The 14,007-nt window shown below is 44.0% G+C and overlaps 1 protein-coding gene across 1 annotated transcript; it reads right to left on the bottom strand.

The window, feature by feature from the left end:
• Positions 1-220: 220 nt before the first annotated feature.
• Positions 221-12,220, bottom strand: arhgap25 (Rho GTPase activating protein 25). The gene is made up of 11 exons (XM_035530108.1): positions 11,640-12,220; positions 7,981-8,180; positions 6,890-6,977; positions 5,812-5,925; positions 4,998-5,202; positions 3,581-3,713; positions 3,336-3,409; positions 2,706-2,827; positions 2,007-2,167; positions 820-1,460; positions 221-645 (listed from the first exon to the last, which is right to left on the bottom strand). The coding sequence occupies exons 1-11, from the start codon at positions 11,701-11,703 to the stop codon at positions 444-446; spliced, it is 2,004 nt and encodes a 667-aa protein (XP_035386001.1). The 5' UTR covers positions 11,704-12,220; the 3' UTR covers positions 221-443.
• Between the last annotated feature and the right edge of the window lie 1,787 nt (positions 12,221-14,007).

The following is a 14,007-nucleotide window of genomic DNA, read 5'->3' as shown; positions in this document are numbered from 1 at the left end:
CATCTGAGAAATACTGTGTCTTTAACGTCTAGATTCAATCATTCATTACATCGTCAGTGGTGTGCATACTCTTCTGCAGACACACATCACATATCGGTACCGGCCGATATGTTTTTACTTTAATTTAGGCTCAAATATAAAATCATAAAATTTATTCCTGTCAAAACATTTTTTAGCAAATAATATAATACCGTAATTTAATATATTATTGTTCTTATTGTTTCATGTTTAAATATAAGACACTTGAAATATGAGCATAGATCAACAGTGACATGGGAATACCAATTATCATACCAGTGGATCAGTGTAGAAACTGAACCAGTGGAAACAGATCCAGATAGGCATTACACCCATATTCCATGGATCCTCATTCATTTGACTGTAGGTTGATTCCCAGGTTATGATGGCAGAGGGCGGGGCCTGCAGTGGCGAGGGGGTGGGGCCTATGGCATTCCCGGCTTGGCCTTGTTGAGGAACTCTTGGATGTCTCTGTCGAGTTGCTGGTTGCGTCTCAGGGCCTCGTCGCGGCTGCGCTCAGCGTTCCTCAGCAGGATCTCCAGAGCTGCCTTACAGCGGCGCTCCGAGTCCAGAGCCGACCGCAGCTCCTCCACGGTCGCGCTCAGCTCCCTGTTCCGCTGCTGGAGACTAAACACACACGCAGATGAACACACAGGTGAGCACACACACACACACGCGCACACACACAGACACAGGTGAACACACAAACACATACACACGGTTTTCATTGTAATATTCATTCATGCCCAGATTCTGTAACACATTTATATGCATAACAACTATGGAGGACTGAGTCCAGACCTGGTGATCAGTTGCTGCTGGTCAGTTGTGCTGGATCCCCCTGGATGCTCCAGGACCCCTGGCAGGCTCTGTGATGGGGCAGCTCCAACAGGCTGCTTCGTGGCTTCCTCACTGCCCAGGCTTGGTGCACTCTGTTCTGGGCTGCTATGTAGCTTCGCCTGGGGGTCTCCTCTACCTTCCAGAGGATCTGTGAGCGTAAGGGCAACGTCGCTGCCCTGCCTCTCTGACTCCGCCTCCTCTTCCTGCCCCTCCTTCTCTTCCTCAGCGCTCGTCCCCTTACCAAAAGCTCTCTCTGGGAAGACGGTCACCTTCTGCAGATCTAGGATCTTAAAGATGTCCTCTGACAGCGTCTTCTCCTCCTTCTCATCGAAGGTCTCCTGCAGTCGGCTCCATCGGTCCCAGGCTGGCTCGTGACTTTCTTTCCCCCGGCTGGGGATTCCCAGGCAGGGGAGAGTCTGCGTGCGCTTCCTGGGACTCCCACTCCACATGTCCACCGTGGACAAAGACGAGGAACACGGAGAGGACGCAGAGGTAGGCGTGACCTCTGACCCTGACCTCACCTCGGGATCACCCCTCCTCACAAGTTCAGGTGTCTCCTGGCCTTCCTCTTCCGGGGACTCAGACAGGGAAAACGTATCACACTGTTAAAAGACATGATGTGATTGGTGGAGAAAGTGACAGACACCCAAACATTTCAGAGAACTGACATCTTGACCAAGGACTACTCTCACAGCCGTACACATATGAGTTCATAACTTTACATGAACATGTTCAAGTTTCAAGTTTGGTTTATTGTTTATTGGTTTACATGTGTATACATAATCAGTCATGCATAACTACTGTTCAAAGCTTACATCAGTACACACGTTTAATGCAAACTGCAACCGAATTGATATGGCTAGTTTAGTAACAGGATCAATTACAAACAATACTTCCTAACACTAAAAATAATCATAAGTATGTTTATAGACTGTGTGTTTTGTATGATGTGTGCAGAAAATACTCATTATTTTGAATATTTCTAAGATGTGACTATAAGAAAAGTCACTGCTGTGAACTTAGTTTACACATTTTGTTAAACAAAGTGGAAACTGATTGTGATTGTACTGCTGATGTCAGAGTGGTGGTGGAGTAAAGTGCTGAGCTCTAGGCAGCAGGGGGCGCTATGAGCACAGCAGCTCTCTGACCTCTGCAGACTCCCAGCCTACAAAGCTGCGTGGGGCGCTGTGTTTCAGGTTCTGGCTTTTCTTGCTGGAGGGCAAAGGAAGGACCACGTCTTTGGAGGGAGGAAAGAGCAGCTCATGATGCCTGATCATCACGGTCATAACCTTCTGGATCATGGGAGTCCCTGAAAGAGAGAGAGAAAAGAGAACAGGGGATATTTTTATTTTTCCATTACCAGGCATATTATCATCAGAGATTAACAACCAGAATCTTGAACAAAAAAGAAAATGGCGAAAGAGAAAAACACAATTTTAGCAAATACTAGAGCAAAACAGGACCGGTTTCACACAAAATTCCAGAACTCACAACACCTTTCACCCACAAAGTTGATATATCACAGATCCCCGAACACTGTTCTCCCAAACAGAACCTAAGAGATTTGAAACTGAAGTGCAAATCGTGTAGCTTGAGTAGGTTTACAGAGTGTTGCCACCAGATGACGCTGTATATCAGCATTACTGAAGACGGGACATATGATTAGTTTTGGCAGTGTCTTCTCAGTATTGTGCAGCTCACCAGATTCTTGTTAGTCTTTCAAAGTTCTGGTTGTAACAAATTTCCAGGAATGTTGTGCGATTCCTTAAAAGCACCATTTCTGATAAACTGCCAGTAATCAGTGAGCATCGAATGTGTTCAGGTCATGGGCTGCAGCAACCTCTCACCCTTCATCATGCTAATGGCATCCTCCACCTGGGGCTTGAACAGGTTCACACCCATCACTGTGGCCAGGTTCTCTACACTCATCTTATTCACCTTCGAGTGTTGCTGCACCTCAAACAGGAACCTGCACACATGCACACACACATGCACGCACGAACGCAGGAAGTGCAGATCAGCATGTTCAATGTGCTAACAACACCCACACCATGCACTGGTTTCCATGGGGACACACACTTTGATGAAGAGAGTATTCATGTAAATGTTAAGTTCTGCAAGTCTCTTTAGACAAGAGCAACTGTTTATGCAGATACGTTGTATATTATAAACACAGGCTATTTAGGGAGTTATCAAAGCACATCAAAGTCACTCTTGCTAACAACGTCTGCTGCATGCTGTAGACGTAAACTATCTTCAATAACACACTAGAACCAATTCATGATATAATGGTAAAATGGTAATGGTAATGGTTTTCTTGTGTCATTTTCAGTTCTTAATGAACTGAAGAAACTCCATTAGTTCATTAGGGTTAGTTTAGTGCAGGAGTTTTGCAGTTCGGTGATCTCTGTCCCTGTGTGTGTGTGTGTGTGTGTGTGTGTGTGTGTGTGTGTGTGTGTGTACACTCACACACGTACCTGCATGTGTAACTTAGGAGGTTGTAGTTGTCTTCAGGAAGAAGGTTGATCTGTTTCACCAGTTTCTCCTTTCCCTGTGTGGGACACATGGTGATGCATTACTGCAGCATAAACACACCTTCAGTGTGTGTTCACCTGAGACCATCTACACCATCTACATCAGCGATGCCAAACTGAATGTGGAGGTCCAAATACTCCTTTAAAGCAACGTTCTCTTAAACCTACTGTGAGTGTGAGTGTCTCACCAGCGCCGTCGCGGCATCCAGCGTCAGCGTGCTGTCCAGGAAGTCCTGGTACTGGCTCCACGGTATCACGGGCTCAGGCAGCTCCCGCAGATACAGCTTGAGCAAGGATGCCACTGTGTGGACGTCTGTGTCACTACACAACACCACATATTTCTCTCACGGCACACAGTGTAAAGCTCAAAGTTCTCCTTTTATCAAAACCAGTTGATGGTGGAACAATTCATTTCTATCTAAAAATACCAGGGGAACAGGGGTGTGCTTGTGTGTGGTTTTGTCCATGTGTGTGCACTTGTGTGTGGGCTCAGTACTGATGGAGGCGACACCTCTGTCAGGACAGGATGTGGTTAGACCATATAACTCTGATGGTTAGTGGAAAATCGTGCTTTTCTGCATCTCTCTCTCTCAGTCTTTCTGGTCAGACAGATGGTTAACCCCTGTGTTACTTCCTAGGCCCGTTAAACCTTCAGATATGCATTTGTCAAAATGTTTTCTAGAAACCCCCATAGTTGGTTCCTGAAATTTGATAGACTGGTCTTTAGAATAAAGGCTTCCACAAACACTGCTACTTCTATGGACTACTAAACTCTCACTAAAAATACAAAGAACCTTTGAATTTGGTCTATTTATGTGGTCTGACCACAGCTGTAAAACCTAAATCAGACTTATTTTTATATCTTTTTCTATTTTTCTTTGAATATTCTGATAAATCTGTACTGTAAGACATGTTTGCAGCTGGTCATTCCATGTATGAAAAACAGATCGATATGGACTGAGTCACTGTTGTGAAACAGATTGAGTTTGAGAGTTCACCTAAAAATCACATTTTATGTGTGTCTTGTCTGTCAGTTTTTTGAGAAAGGGGATCTTTCCTTTCTCAGGAAAACAGAACGCCCACGTGCTGGTTTTAGTATCATACTTGTAAAAACATCATCACTGGTGGAAAGTGAAGACTGCAGCTTTACTTCAAAGCAGGAAGCAACTGATCTCTCTCTTACAGGGAAATGACTGATCTCTATCTTACACAGACGCGACTGATCTCTCTCTTACAGCGATACAGCATTTCAGCAGTGATGAAATAAATAACAGATATACAGATATCTGTGTGACTCAGCTATGCATGGCAGCTTTACTGAGTCTCTGCTGACAACCTCTTCACAAGGGGTGGAGCCTATTCCCTCTGATCAATGGCCTGTTTCCATGACAATATCAGACAGATCTTAATATCTGTCTTGATTTCATAATATCAGGATTATATTATTAAAATGTGCAGGAGCCCACAACAGGACCCAGTAAAATGGAGTCAGATTTGAGTGATTTTTCTTAGAGTGGTGTTATGGTTTGCACATCAGTGACATCGCTGCTTCCGACCTGGTCACACACCCACTATACTCCACCTGGTTTCCCCAGGAGCGGTTACCTTGGAAATGAAGGCCTCTCTCCTGCGTCAAAAGCCTCCCTGAAGTGTTTGACCTGGTTCTCCTGTCCTGGCAGGCGGAAGATTCCCTCCTCTTCCAGGCCTTTCTCCCGGATGAAATCCGCACACTTCTCCACCAGCATGGGCACGAGGCGGGGTCCCAGCTTCCGCTCATAGGCTATGATCTCTGACAGGCTCTTCCCAAACACTGACACACGTAAGGAACACAGACCCAGGACTGATGAGAACAGGATGAGAGGACTTGGTGTAGCTACCCGCCTTTAAACTCAAACATTTGTGTGAACACTGAAACACATGTGCTCACCGTACACAAGTCATGTACAACCTCATGTGCAGCACTGAACGCAGTGACAAAGCACATCTGTGTTTCAGTATGTAAAGTAAACGGATATGATGTTGTTATTTGCCTGGCAGTCGAGCACACCAGTTCTGTAACATATCTGGCTCATTTGGTTTACAGCACTTCAGTACTTCACCGAAGGACCACATGAAGCCAGACACGTCGATTCATCTCTTGCAGTAGAAGTCACGGTCACCAGAACCAGGTAACAACAGAATCCTGATCATCTAGGTCCAGTAACAGTAGAATCCTGATCAAACCTCACAAAGCTGGAGCAGAACAGAGGAAGAGGAGGTGGGTTTCTTGCTTCCTGCCTCGCTCCTCTGCATGTCTCCTCATGCAGTGACCAGGAGTTTCTCTCCTGCCTGTTATCTTCGACTTGGTCAGTAGGGCTCTGCTTTCTGTACACCTGCTTTGTCAGTTGAGAGTCTACTGGAGATAGGTTCATCCTGGTACCTGCACTGGTCGGTGCACCCATGGCTCTGCGGATAAGGCGGACCCAGTCCTCCATCTCACTCTGATTGGACGCCATGAGAACGCAGCCATCCCGCTCGCGATCCCCGTTACTGCCTGCACACACAGCACGAACACAGCTAGCACCCAATACAGTACATACTGCATGAGTGTAGAATACAGTACATACTGCATGAGTGTAGAATACAGGACATACTGCATGAGTGTAGAATACAGTACATACTGCATGAGTGTAGAATATATTACATACTGCAAGAGTGTAGAATATATTACATACTGCAAGAGTGTAGAATACAGTACATACTGCATGAGTGTAGAATATATTACATACTGCATGAGTGTAGAATACAGTACATACTGCATGAGTGTAGAATATATTACATACTGCATGAGTGTAGAATACAGTACATACTGCATGAGTGTAGAATACAGTACATACTGCAAGAGTAGAATATATTACATACTGCATGAGTGTAGAATACATTACATACTGCATGAGTGTAGAATATATTACATACTGCATGAGTGTAGAATACAGTACATACTGCATGAGTGTAGAATACAGTACATACTGCATGAGTAGAATACAGGACATACTGCATGAGTATAGAATATATTACATACTGCATGAGTGTAGAATACAGTACATACTGCATGAGTGTAGAATACAGTACATACTGCAAGAGTAGAATATATTACATACTGCATGAGTGTAGAATACAGTACATACTGCATGAGTGTAGAATACAGGACATACTGCATGAGTATAGAATATATTACATACTGCATGAGTGTAGAATACAGTACACAGTATACAGTCAAGCCCCCTGTCACTCAGATCGTGCATGCTTTAGGATTACACTTAATCAGCTAATGACGCGGGTCCACTGTGCCAGCTTTGGATTCCTTAATTGGCTGATGTTCCAACTCACACACAGCAGGGCAGTGGACTGTGGTGAATGGTGGACTGCAGGAACAATCCTGTGCACAGGCTGCCAGGGGTTTACACCGTATGCAGATAAACCAGCCCACTGCGGGGTGGGGGGTGGGGGATAGAAACCTTTGCGTGGGATGATCTCAAAGATGAATTTATCATCTGCGTTTGACGGCAGCTCATTCACTTGACTCTCCCACAGTGGTATTGTTCCCTGGAACAAGACGATAAACAAACATTGTCTATTTTTTAATAATTTTGGTCCTTTCACACTGTGATATAAAGTTCAACCACTTCTCTTTAACAGTAAGAAAGCATGATGTCAGTTATGGCCTACTGACTTCTGGAGTTGTGTGCCTTAGTGAGACAGTGAGTGAAATCTGATGTGCTAGAGTAATCCCATACTTCAAAGTCCTGCTTCAGGACTTTCACTAGACATCACACTCCCTGCACTGTGCATTGCACGCTCTTCACTAGACATCACACTCCCTGCATTGGAGGGGTTTGGTAATGAGCTGCTGAGCTGGACAGGGCTTGTTGAGGGCAGTGCTGGGCTATTGCACGACCTCCATGACTTTAGCTTCACCAATCAGTCCCCTCGTGATCAATCACTTATGATCAATCAATTGTGATCAGTGATCAGTCTCCTCCTCTTTATTGCATATACTGTTTATGTTGATTGCTCACTGGTCTCATTCATGTTGCTGCCCGTTGGACGTTTATCAAATTTTGCACTATGGAACTAGAAAACACATTTTCTGTCCCATTGTACACAGAGTCATATACAATTATAAAACCTTTTCACACTTCTAAACAAACATGATTATAGTTATTAGCACTGCATGCATAAGTAACACATAAGTAACTGGACAGGACTCGCAGACAGGGATAAACAGACTGCAGCGTCTCTTAATGCATAGAAACAGTCCTACCTTGAGCATGCATGCCTACGTCAAGCCAAGTAAAAACAAGTAAATGTCCATTTCAGGTCTGCTTTATGTGGTCACTCCTGTCATGCTGTTATTACTCTGAAAGTCCAAGCATTTGTTAAATGCTTTTCACTCCCTCCCACTCTCTCTCTCTCTCTCTCTCTCTCTCTTTCTCTGTCTGTCTCTCCTCTCACCTCCTCTCTCCTTTCTGTTTGTCTGTCTGTCCATCTGTCCGTCCTCTCACCCGTATGCCACTCCGTCCGTCTGTCTGTCCCTTCGTCCTCTCACCTGTATGGCACTCTCTCGGTCATCCTTGTGGTAGATCAGTGTGCTGCCCCTTAGCACAAAGTAACACTGTTTCCAGTTCTTCACGATGCTCCTCTGTTTCTTCAGCCAGCCTTTCTTCAGGGGCTTCTCCATGGACCTCCTGACATCTGTCCGTCCGGACCCCAGACACCCCTCCCCTGGTATTACGCTCTTGGACCTCACTAACAGAAGCCAGTGAGCAGCGCAGGAAAACACAAAAGAAGGGGGGAAAAAAGGCAGAAAACGTTGTTGAAAAGCTTTTGTTCAGAAGCTGCCCAAGAGTTGCTTTGATCAGAGGTTTGTCGAAGAGTTGTGATTCTCTGTCAATTTCTTTGTCTTTACAACACACCCAGCAATACCAGCTACAGCTGCAGTGGGTGTGTTAACTGTCAGTATTTTTAAAAAGCGAAACTGTGGTTGCATCTCTGGTTGTTCGCGCAAAGCCTAATCGAAAGCAGGCTGACCCTGGCAGCTTCCTGCTTCAGTCTGCTTCTGCAGGCCAGCAGTGATTGTACTATAATAACTCAGACATTACATAACTGGAAGGGACCAAGTAGCTCAAAATAATGCATGATTTCAACTGCAGGGTGTTTTACAAAAAGGTTTCTGTAAGGCTCATGGCCAAAGGTTGATGAGAAGCTAAAAGTGTGAGGGACACCTAAAGAACACTGGATGACTAGGCCACGGAGGTGAGAAGATATGAGAGAGAGAGATATATAGAGAGATGAGAAGGAGAGGGGAAGATGGAGAGATGAGAAAGATGTTGTGGACTGTAGCCTAAGTGAGATCATCCATCTCTAAACGTAGCGTGTGAGTTAAGAAGAAAAGGGCAGAGGACAGAGATTTTGGGTTAGATAAACAGGAAGTTGCTGCATCATCCACCACGGAAGCAGATGCATTTGAAAGGGCCCCAATTACTGCGCGCACCTTTAGTCTATGTAGAGAACACACACACTGCAAACTCACTGCAAGTAAGCACTCATCTGTCTCACTAACTGAAAGACCACACCCATCCTTGAGAATTCTTGTCCCTCACACACGTCCACACACACACACACACACACACACACAGGCCCTTGATGACCACTTACCTTGGAGTGAACAACAGTGAGAGCCAGGGGGGTTCTAGGCAGGGGTCAGGGGGAACCAGTGTTCCTATGACAACAACCTTGGCCAAATTGAGGACCGTCACCTCTGAACATAATTATTACACATAGCCTGACCATTTTTGCAAATCCACGGCGACAAAGAAACACTTTTCTAGTCGGCCAGGTGCGTTATAAATCAGGCTGACGAATTAGTGTGCCACTGCTATGGTTGCAATCCAAATGAATATGCATCATGTTGGCAGAACTTGTCTGCAGCAGAGGACGAAAGCTTATATGACAAGTGACACACTGACTACAAAAATGCAGAAGTTAAAGAAAAAACATGGAAGACAATAGCAGAGAAGTCTCAGTGAGTAACACAGACAGACTATTCATAGGCATTTTTGCTTATCTAAATGTATCTTACTCTGTTCATACCAACTCTAGTACTTATTGTTTATTACACTGATTGTTGTCTGTCATAGAGCTTGTGTGTTGCACTTCTAGTCATCAGCAGTGATCCCTGTATTTCTACAGTATTCTAGTTCATTGGTATCTTGGACTCTAACCTACTGATGTATTCTATGAGGAAATGACAAAGCACTTTTGTAAGTCACTCTGGATAAGAGCGTCTGCTAAATGCCGTAAATGTAAATGTAAAGGTACTGAGGCAGAACCTTCAACTATTAACAGACCCAGTTCAAATGGTCCCAGACCCAGTTCAAATAGTCTAGATCGTCCACTGGTTTAAGAACCATAAACACTAACCAGCAGAGATACAATATGGATTCCATTCATCTATGGCTGGGTGATATTATCATAACTGGCATATAACGATGCCTACAGGGAAACATTGCGATGGACGATGATATCAGGGAAGTGCAGCAGAGTGTACTGGTAGTCTTCCGAAGGTGCTGTCAGATATGGGCTTAACTCCACATCAGTCCCATCGCTGTCACATTACACTAGAGGAATCTGATATGAATAGGTCCTGGAGGTCACATTTGATGTTCACCAAGATTACTCCAGTCTGTGATTGCCAAGTGAGGTCACTTTCTGGGGGTTTTTTTTTTTCTTTTCATTTGCATTATCCAGTGCAGCCTTGCACTAGTGACATAGCAGGCTCTGTAGAAAGTGCTTTATTTTTGTACTTGCAACAAATAAAAAAACTCCTGTTTAGATCCTCTTTTAGAAGAAGAGTCATATGTTGTAACACATAATTCTATATCAGTGCAATACATACATATTCTGTGACATTAACAACAGCCATTTAACAAACAGCTCATAGTAATCAAACGCTGGCATGCAGTGAAGAAGATCTGCATTCTGGGATCTGATGTCTTTGAATTTCTGGCTGACTGAGTTTAACATGGAGGGGTCAGTTGAATATGCCGTGAGTTCAAACACAGTATAAGCACAGTGTTTTCACAGTTATTTGTACAGCCTTTTAGTTTGCTTCCGGCTGTGCCCCTGAGACAGAAGTACACACACACACACACACACACACACACGCGCACGCACACACACATGCACAAACCCACACACACACCACATACTACACACAGAGGAAGTGCCTTGTGTTTTTGAACAAGTGTACTGTATTCTTCCAAAAGCTACAGCACGCATATAAGGACACACTGCTAACAAACACGAATACTGTGATGTTCTGAAGTCCAGAGTCTAATATCCATTAATTCACTAACAAATGAGAAATCAAAATAAAAGCCTACAGCGTCAGACTTGTAGCATGCCTGAATTATGTCCAGAAATATGAGGGTGATAGTTTTTCTGTCTATAAATCGAAAGCACTTCAGTTTAATTAACCAGAAAAAAAAACAAACAAACAAAAAATAAGAAAGAAAGTCCCTCTATTAGGTCTCTATTTTTAAATATGGAATGCTCGCCAAAATTAAAGCATGGGACAACCCCCTTTACTTTCAGTACTGTAAATCTTTGAATTAAGTCACCAAAGGTATAAATACAGTATTAAATCACCACATAAGGTTTTAAATACACAGACACGGTATCATTTCTTTGGGACTACTGGTTCTGGTTCTGATCCGCATTCCTCCATCCTTCCATTATCAGTCAAGAAAATTATAGGAATACTGGATCAAGACCAGTGATGAGGCAGCACCAACCAGACACACACACGTTGGACCTGCAGCAACCCAGAATGCAGAACACCAGTATGGGTCATCCGTGCATTACATACCCTCTCTGCCGGACCTCACGGACATGGGGGCAGTGATTAGTGTCTAGAATGAGAGGGATTAGTGTCAGGTATTAGTGGGCTGGCTCTCACACTCATGTCAGTGGGAAGGTGCTGCCCAATCAGTGAACCCAAACCCACCACGTGTAGAACGCACACGCACACGCACACGCACGCACACACACACACACACACACACACAGCTGTGGACACTGCTAGTGATCATATGAAATGATGTGAACAGACACCACACACGGGCACAAACCCACCGCTGTCACATACTCCGTGACCCACAGAAACAACACACACAAACACACACGCGCACAGACTATTGCACTCACCTATTTTAGAGTTGTCACTCCGGAGAGTTGTGAAGTCCCAGTTTCGTGGCAGTTTCAGAGACATTTCTTCTAACGAGGAAAAGGCCGCTGTCTATGTAACCACACAGCCGCGCACTCAAATGCACACACATGCTCTCTCGCTCTCAGCACTCACACTCACACATGCATTGCACACAGGTGAACATCTTTCGCTCGTTGTCTTTGGAGTGGCTTCATGCGCTGTCTCCACGTTGCTCCTCTTCCGTCTTTTGCAGACCTCACTTCTCTTTCGCTCTGCTCTGCTACTGCGTCAAACACGCTGGTTCTTGCCTTTCCACACTCTCCTGCCTCTGCACCGTCCCCCTCTGCTGCGGTTGCTTAGCGACCTGATCGCCTCCGGTCGCCCAGCGGTGCAGGGATATATTCCGGTGCAGCTGCTGCCAGTTGGGGCCGAGATATCTCTGCCGCTGCGTCTGCACACCTCTGCCGAGTGCTTTCTCTGTAAAACAAGGAAGTTTGTGGCGAAGCCAATACACTGCACTTGAACATGAAGGCATCAAAGTGTCTACAAGAGGAATGAACAAAAAACACAGGGGTACGTCGAGGGAGCACGTTACAACCTCTCAGAAGAGCTTACTCATATGTTGCATTTCATTTTGAGTGAACTACTTCTACTTAAGCATCTGCATTCGAGCTTCTCAGGCTCACACCAACAGACTTTATTCATGCCGATCTCTGATCTCTGAATAACTTTGCTGCAAGTATAAACAAAATAACAAAAGCTTTCTGAGAACTGTGATGAATGAAGTCGATGACTCTCCCTCTGTAACAGAAAAGGGAAGTTTAAAGGAGCGGAAGACTCATAGCTAATAAACATTCAGCTTTCTCCTTTTTAAATTTACATTTATGGCATTTAGCAGACGTTCTTATCCAGAGCAACTTACAAAAGTGCTTTGTCATTTACTCATAGAACATATCCAAGTACAGTATAGTAGGTTAGAATTAAACATACCAATGAACTAGAATACTGTAGAATACAGGGATGAATGCTGATACATAGAAGTGCAAAATACATAAGGTCTATTTTAAACAATGATAAGTGCTATAAACTATAAATGCTAGAGTTTGTTAAACAACAAACAATACCCTACAATAAATACTAAATTAGTCAGCCAATATGGGAGCAGTGTCAGTTGTCCTTTAAATATTCTGCAAATAGATGGGTTTTCAGTCTGCATTTCTTTTTATTTGCTGCATAGTAGCACTGCTTTGACCATAGCACAGACCAAACCAATTAATCAGAATCAAATCACACCCTAGACAGACCACAGCACGAAATACCAGCAGAGAGGAGCGGGGTGTGGAACGCTTCTGTCTGTGAGACAGGTGTGGCAGCCCAGGGTCAGACGCTCAGACGACAGACCTGGGTGTAGATGTCTCACTTTCACACTTTCAAATCATTTGGAGTGGGGGGGTAAGATAGAGACAGCTGGGAAATACACTCATTTCTACATAATTTCTGCCGTCTTCCTAGCCCCCTCTAGTGGCCTTGCATCGTACTGATGAATATTAACTTCACATTTTAAATTGGGGGTAGCGTTCCCCTCCCGCCCCTCTGAAGAAGGCAAGTGGCTCTCAGTAGGTGTGGTCGGGCCACACAGGGCTCGTGCGAGCACCACTGCTCCCATTACACAGACTGTGACTGATTACACAGACTGATGTCCTTCATTGTTTTCTGCTCCTCGATGCAGTCTAAGCAACCACAGCAGTAATGGAGTCTTTTATCTGGGCAGTGTTTATTAGCAGGAAAATACACCATTTAATACAGAAACATGTGCACAACAAAACAACAATGTAAATAAGCCTTTAGCATGACAACAAAGTAATAATAAATATTTTGTTTCTAAAAAGGTTACTGATATCTGGGACGAGATCAAAGTTATTGATATCTGCAGGTTTGACTCGTCAACAGCAAAGTGAATGAAGAACATTGAGGCCCTACAGACAGAACACTCAGGTCAGAAGGCATCTCTCTCTCTCTCACACACACACCCCTTCCCCCGGTACTCAAGAGACAGAGAAAATGCAGCCAAGCTCAAAAAGAGAATTTATCATGAGACAACACGGATTGTGCTGAACAGCAGCTCTAAAGTATTCTATTTTAGGACCTTGTATATGTATATTTGTGCACACAGACACACACTATATTTTATTTATATATATATATATATATATATATATATATATATATATATATATATATATATATATATATAAAATGTTCTTAAAAGTTTCTCTATAAAATCTGAACTGACAAAAAAATGAATCATAAATAAGAAGGTCCCACATAAGAGATCCATAAATAGCAACATACCAAACAAGAGTGGCT

Source organism: Electrophorus electricus, chromosome 9, assembly GCF_013358815.1.
Source record: "Electrophorus electricus isolate fEleEle1 chromosome 9, fEleEle1.pri, whole genome shotgun sequence".
Taxonomy (NCBI): domain Eukaryota; kingdom Metazoa; phylum Chordata; class Actinopteri; order Gymnotiformes; family Gymnotidae; genus Electrophorus; species Electrophorus electricus.
The sequence above is the reverse complement of the archived record's forward strand: the minus strand, read 5'-3'. Positions and strand labels throughout refer to the sequence as shown.

Bases quoted from the DNA above. Each gene is read 5' to 3' on its own strand.
- arhgap25 (XM_035530108.1), bottom strand. From the start codon at position 11,703: ATGTCTCTGAAACTGCCACGAAACTGGGACTTCACAACTCTCCGGAGT. The intron at 5,203-5,811 runs GTACCAGGATGA...TACGTGTGTCAG, and splicing joins GGGTGCACCGACCAGTGCAG to TGTTTGGGAAGAGCCTGTCA. The intron at 646-819 runs GTCTGGACTCAG...GTGTGTGTTTAG, and splicing joins CAGCAGCAACTGATCACCAG to TCTCCAGCAGCGGAACAGGG.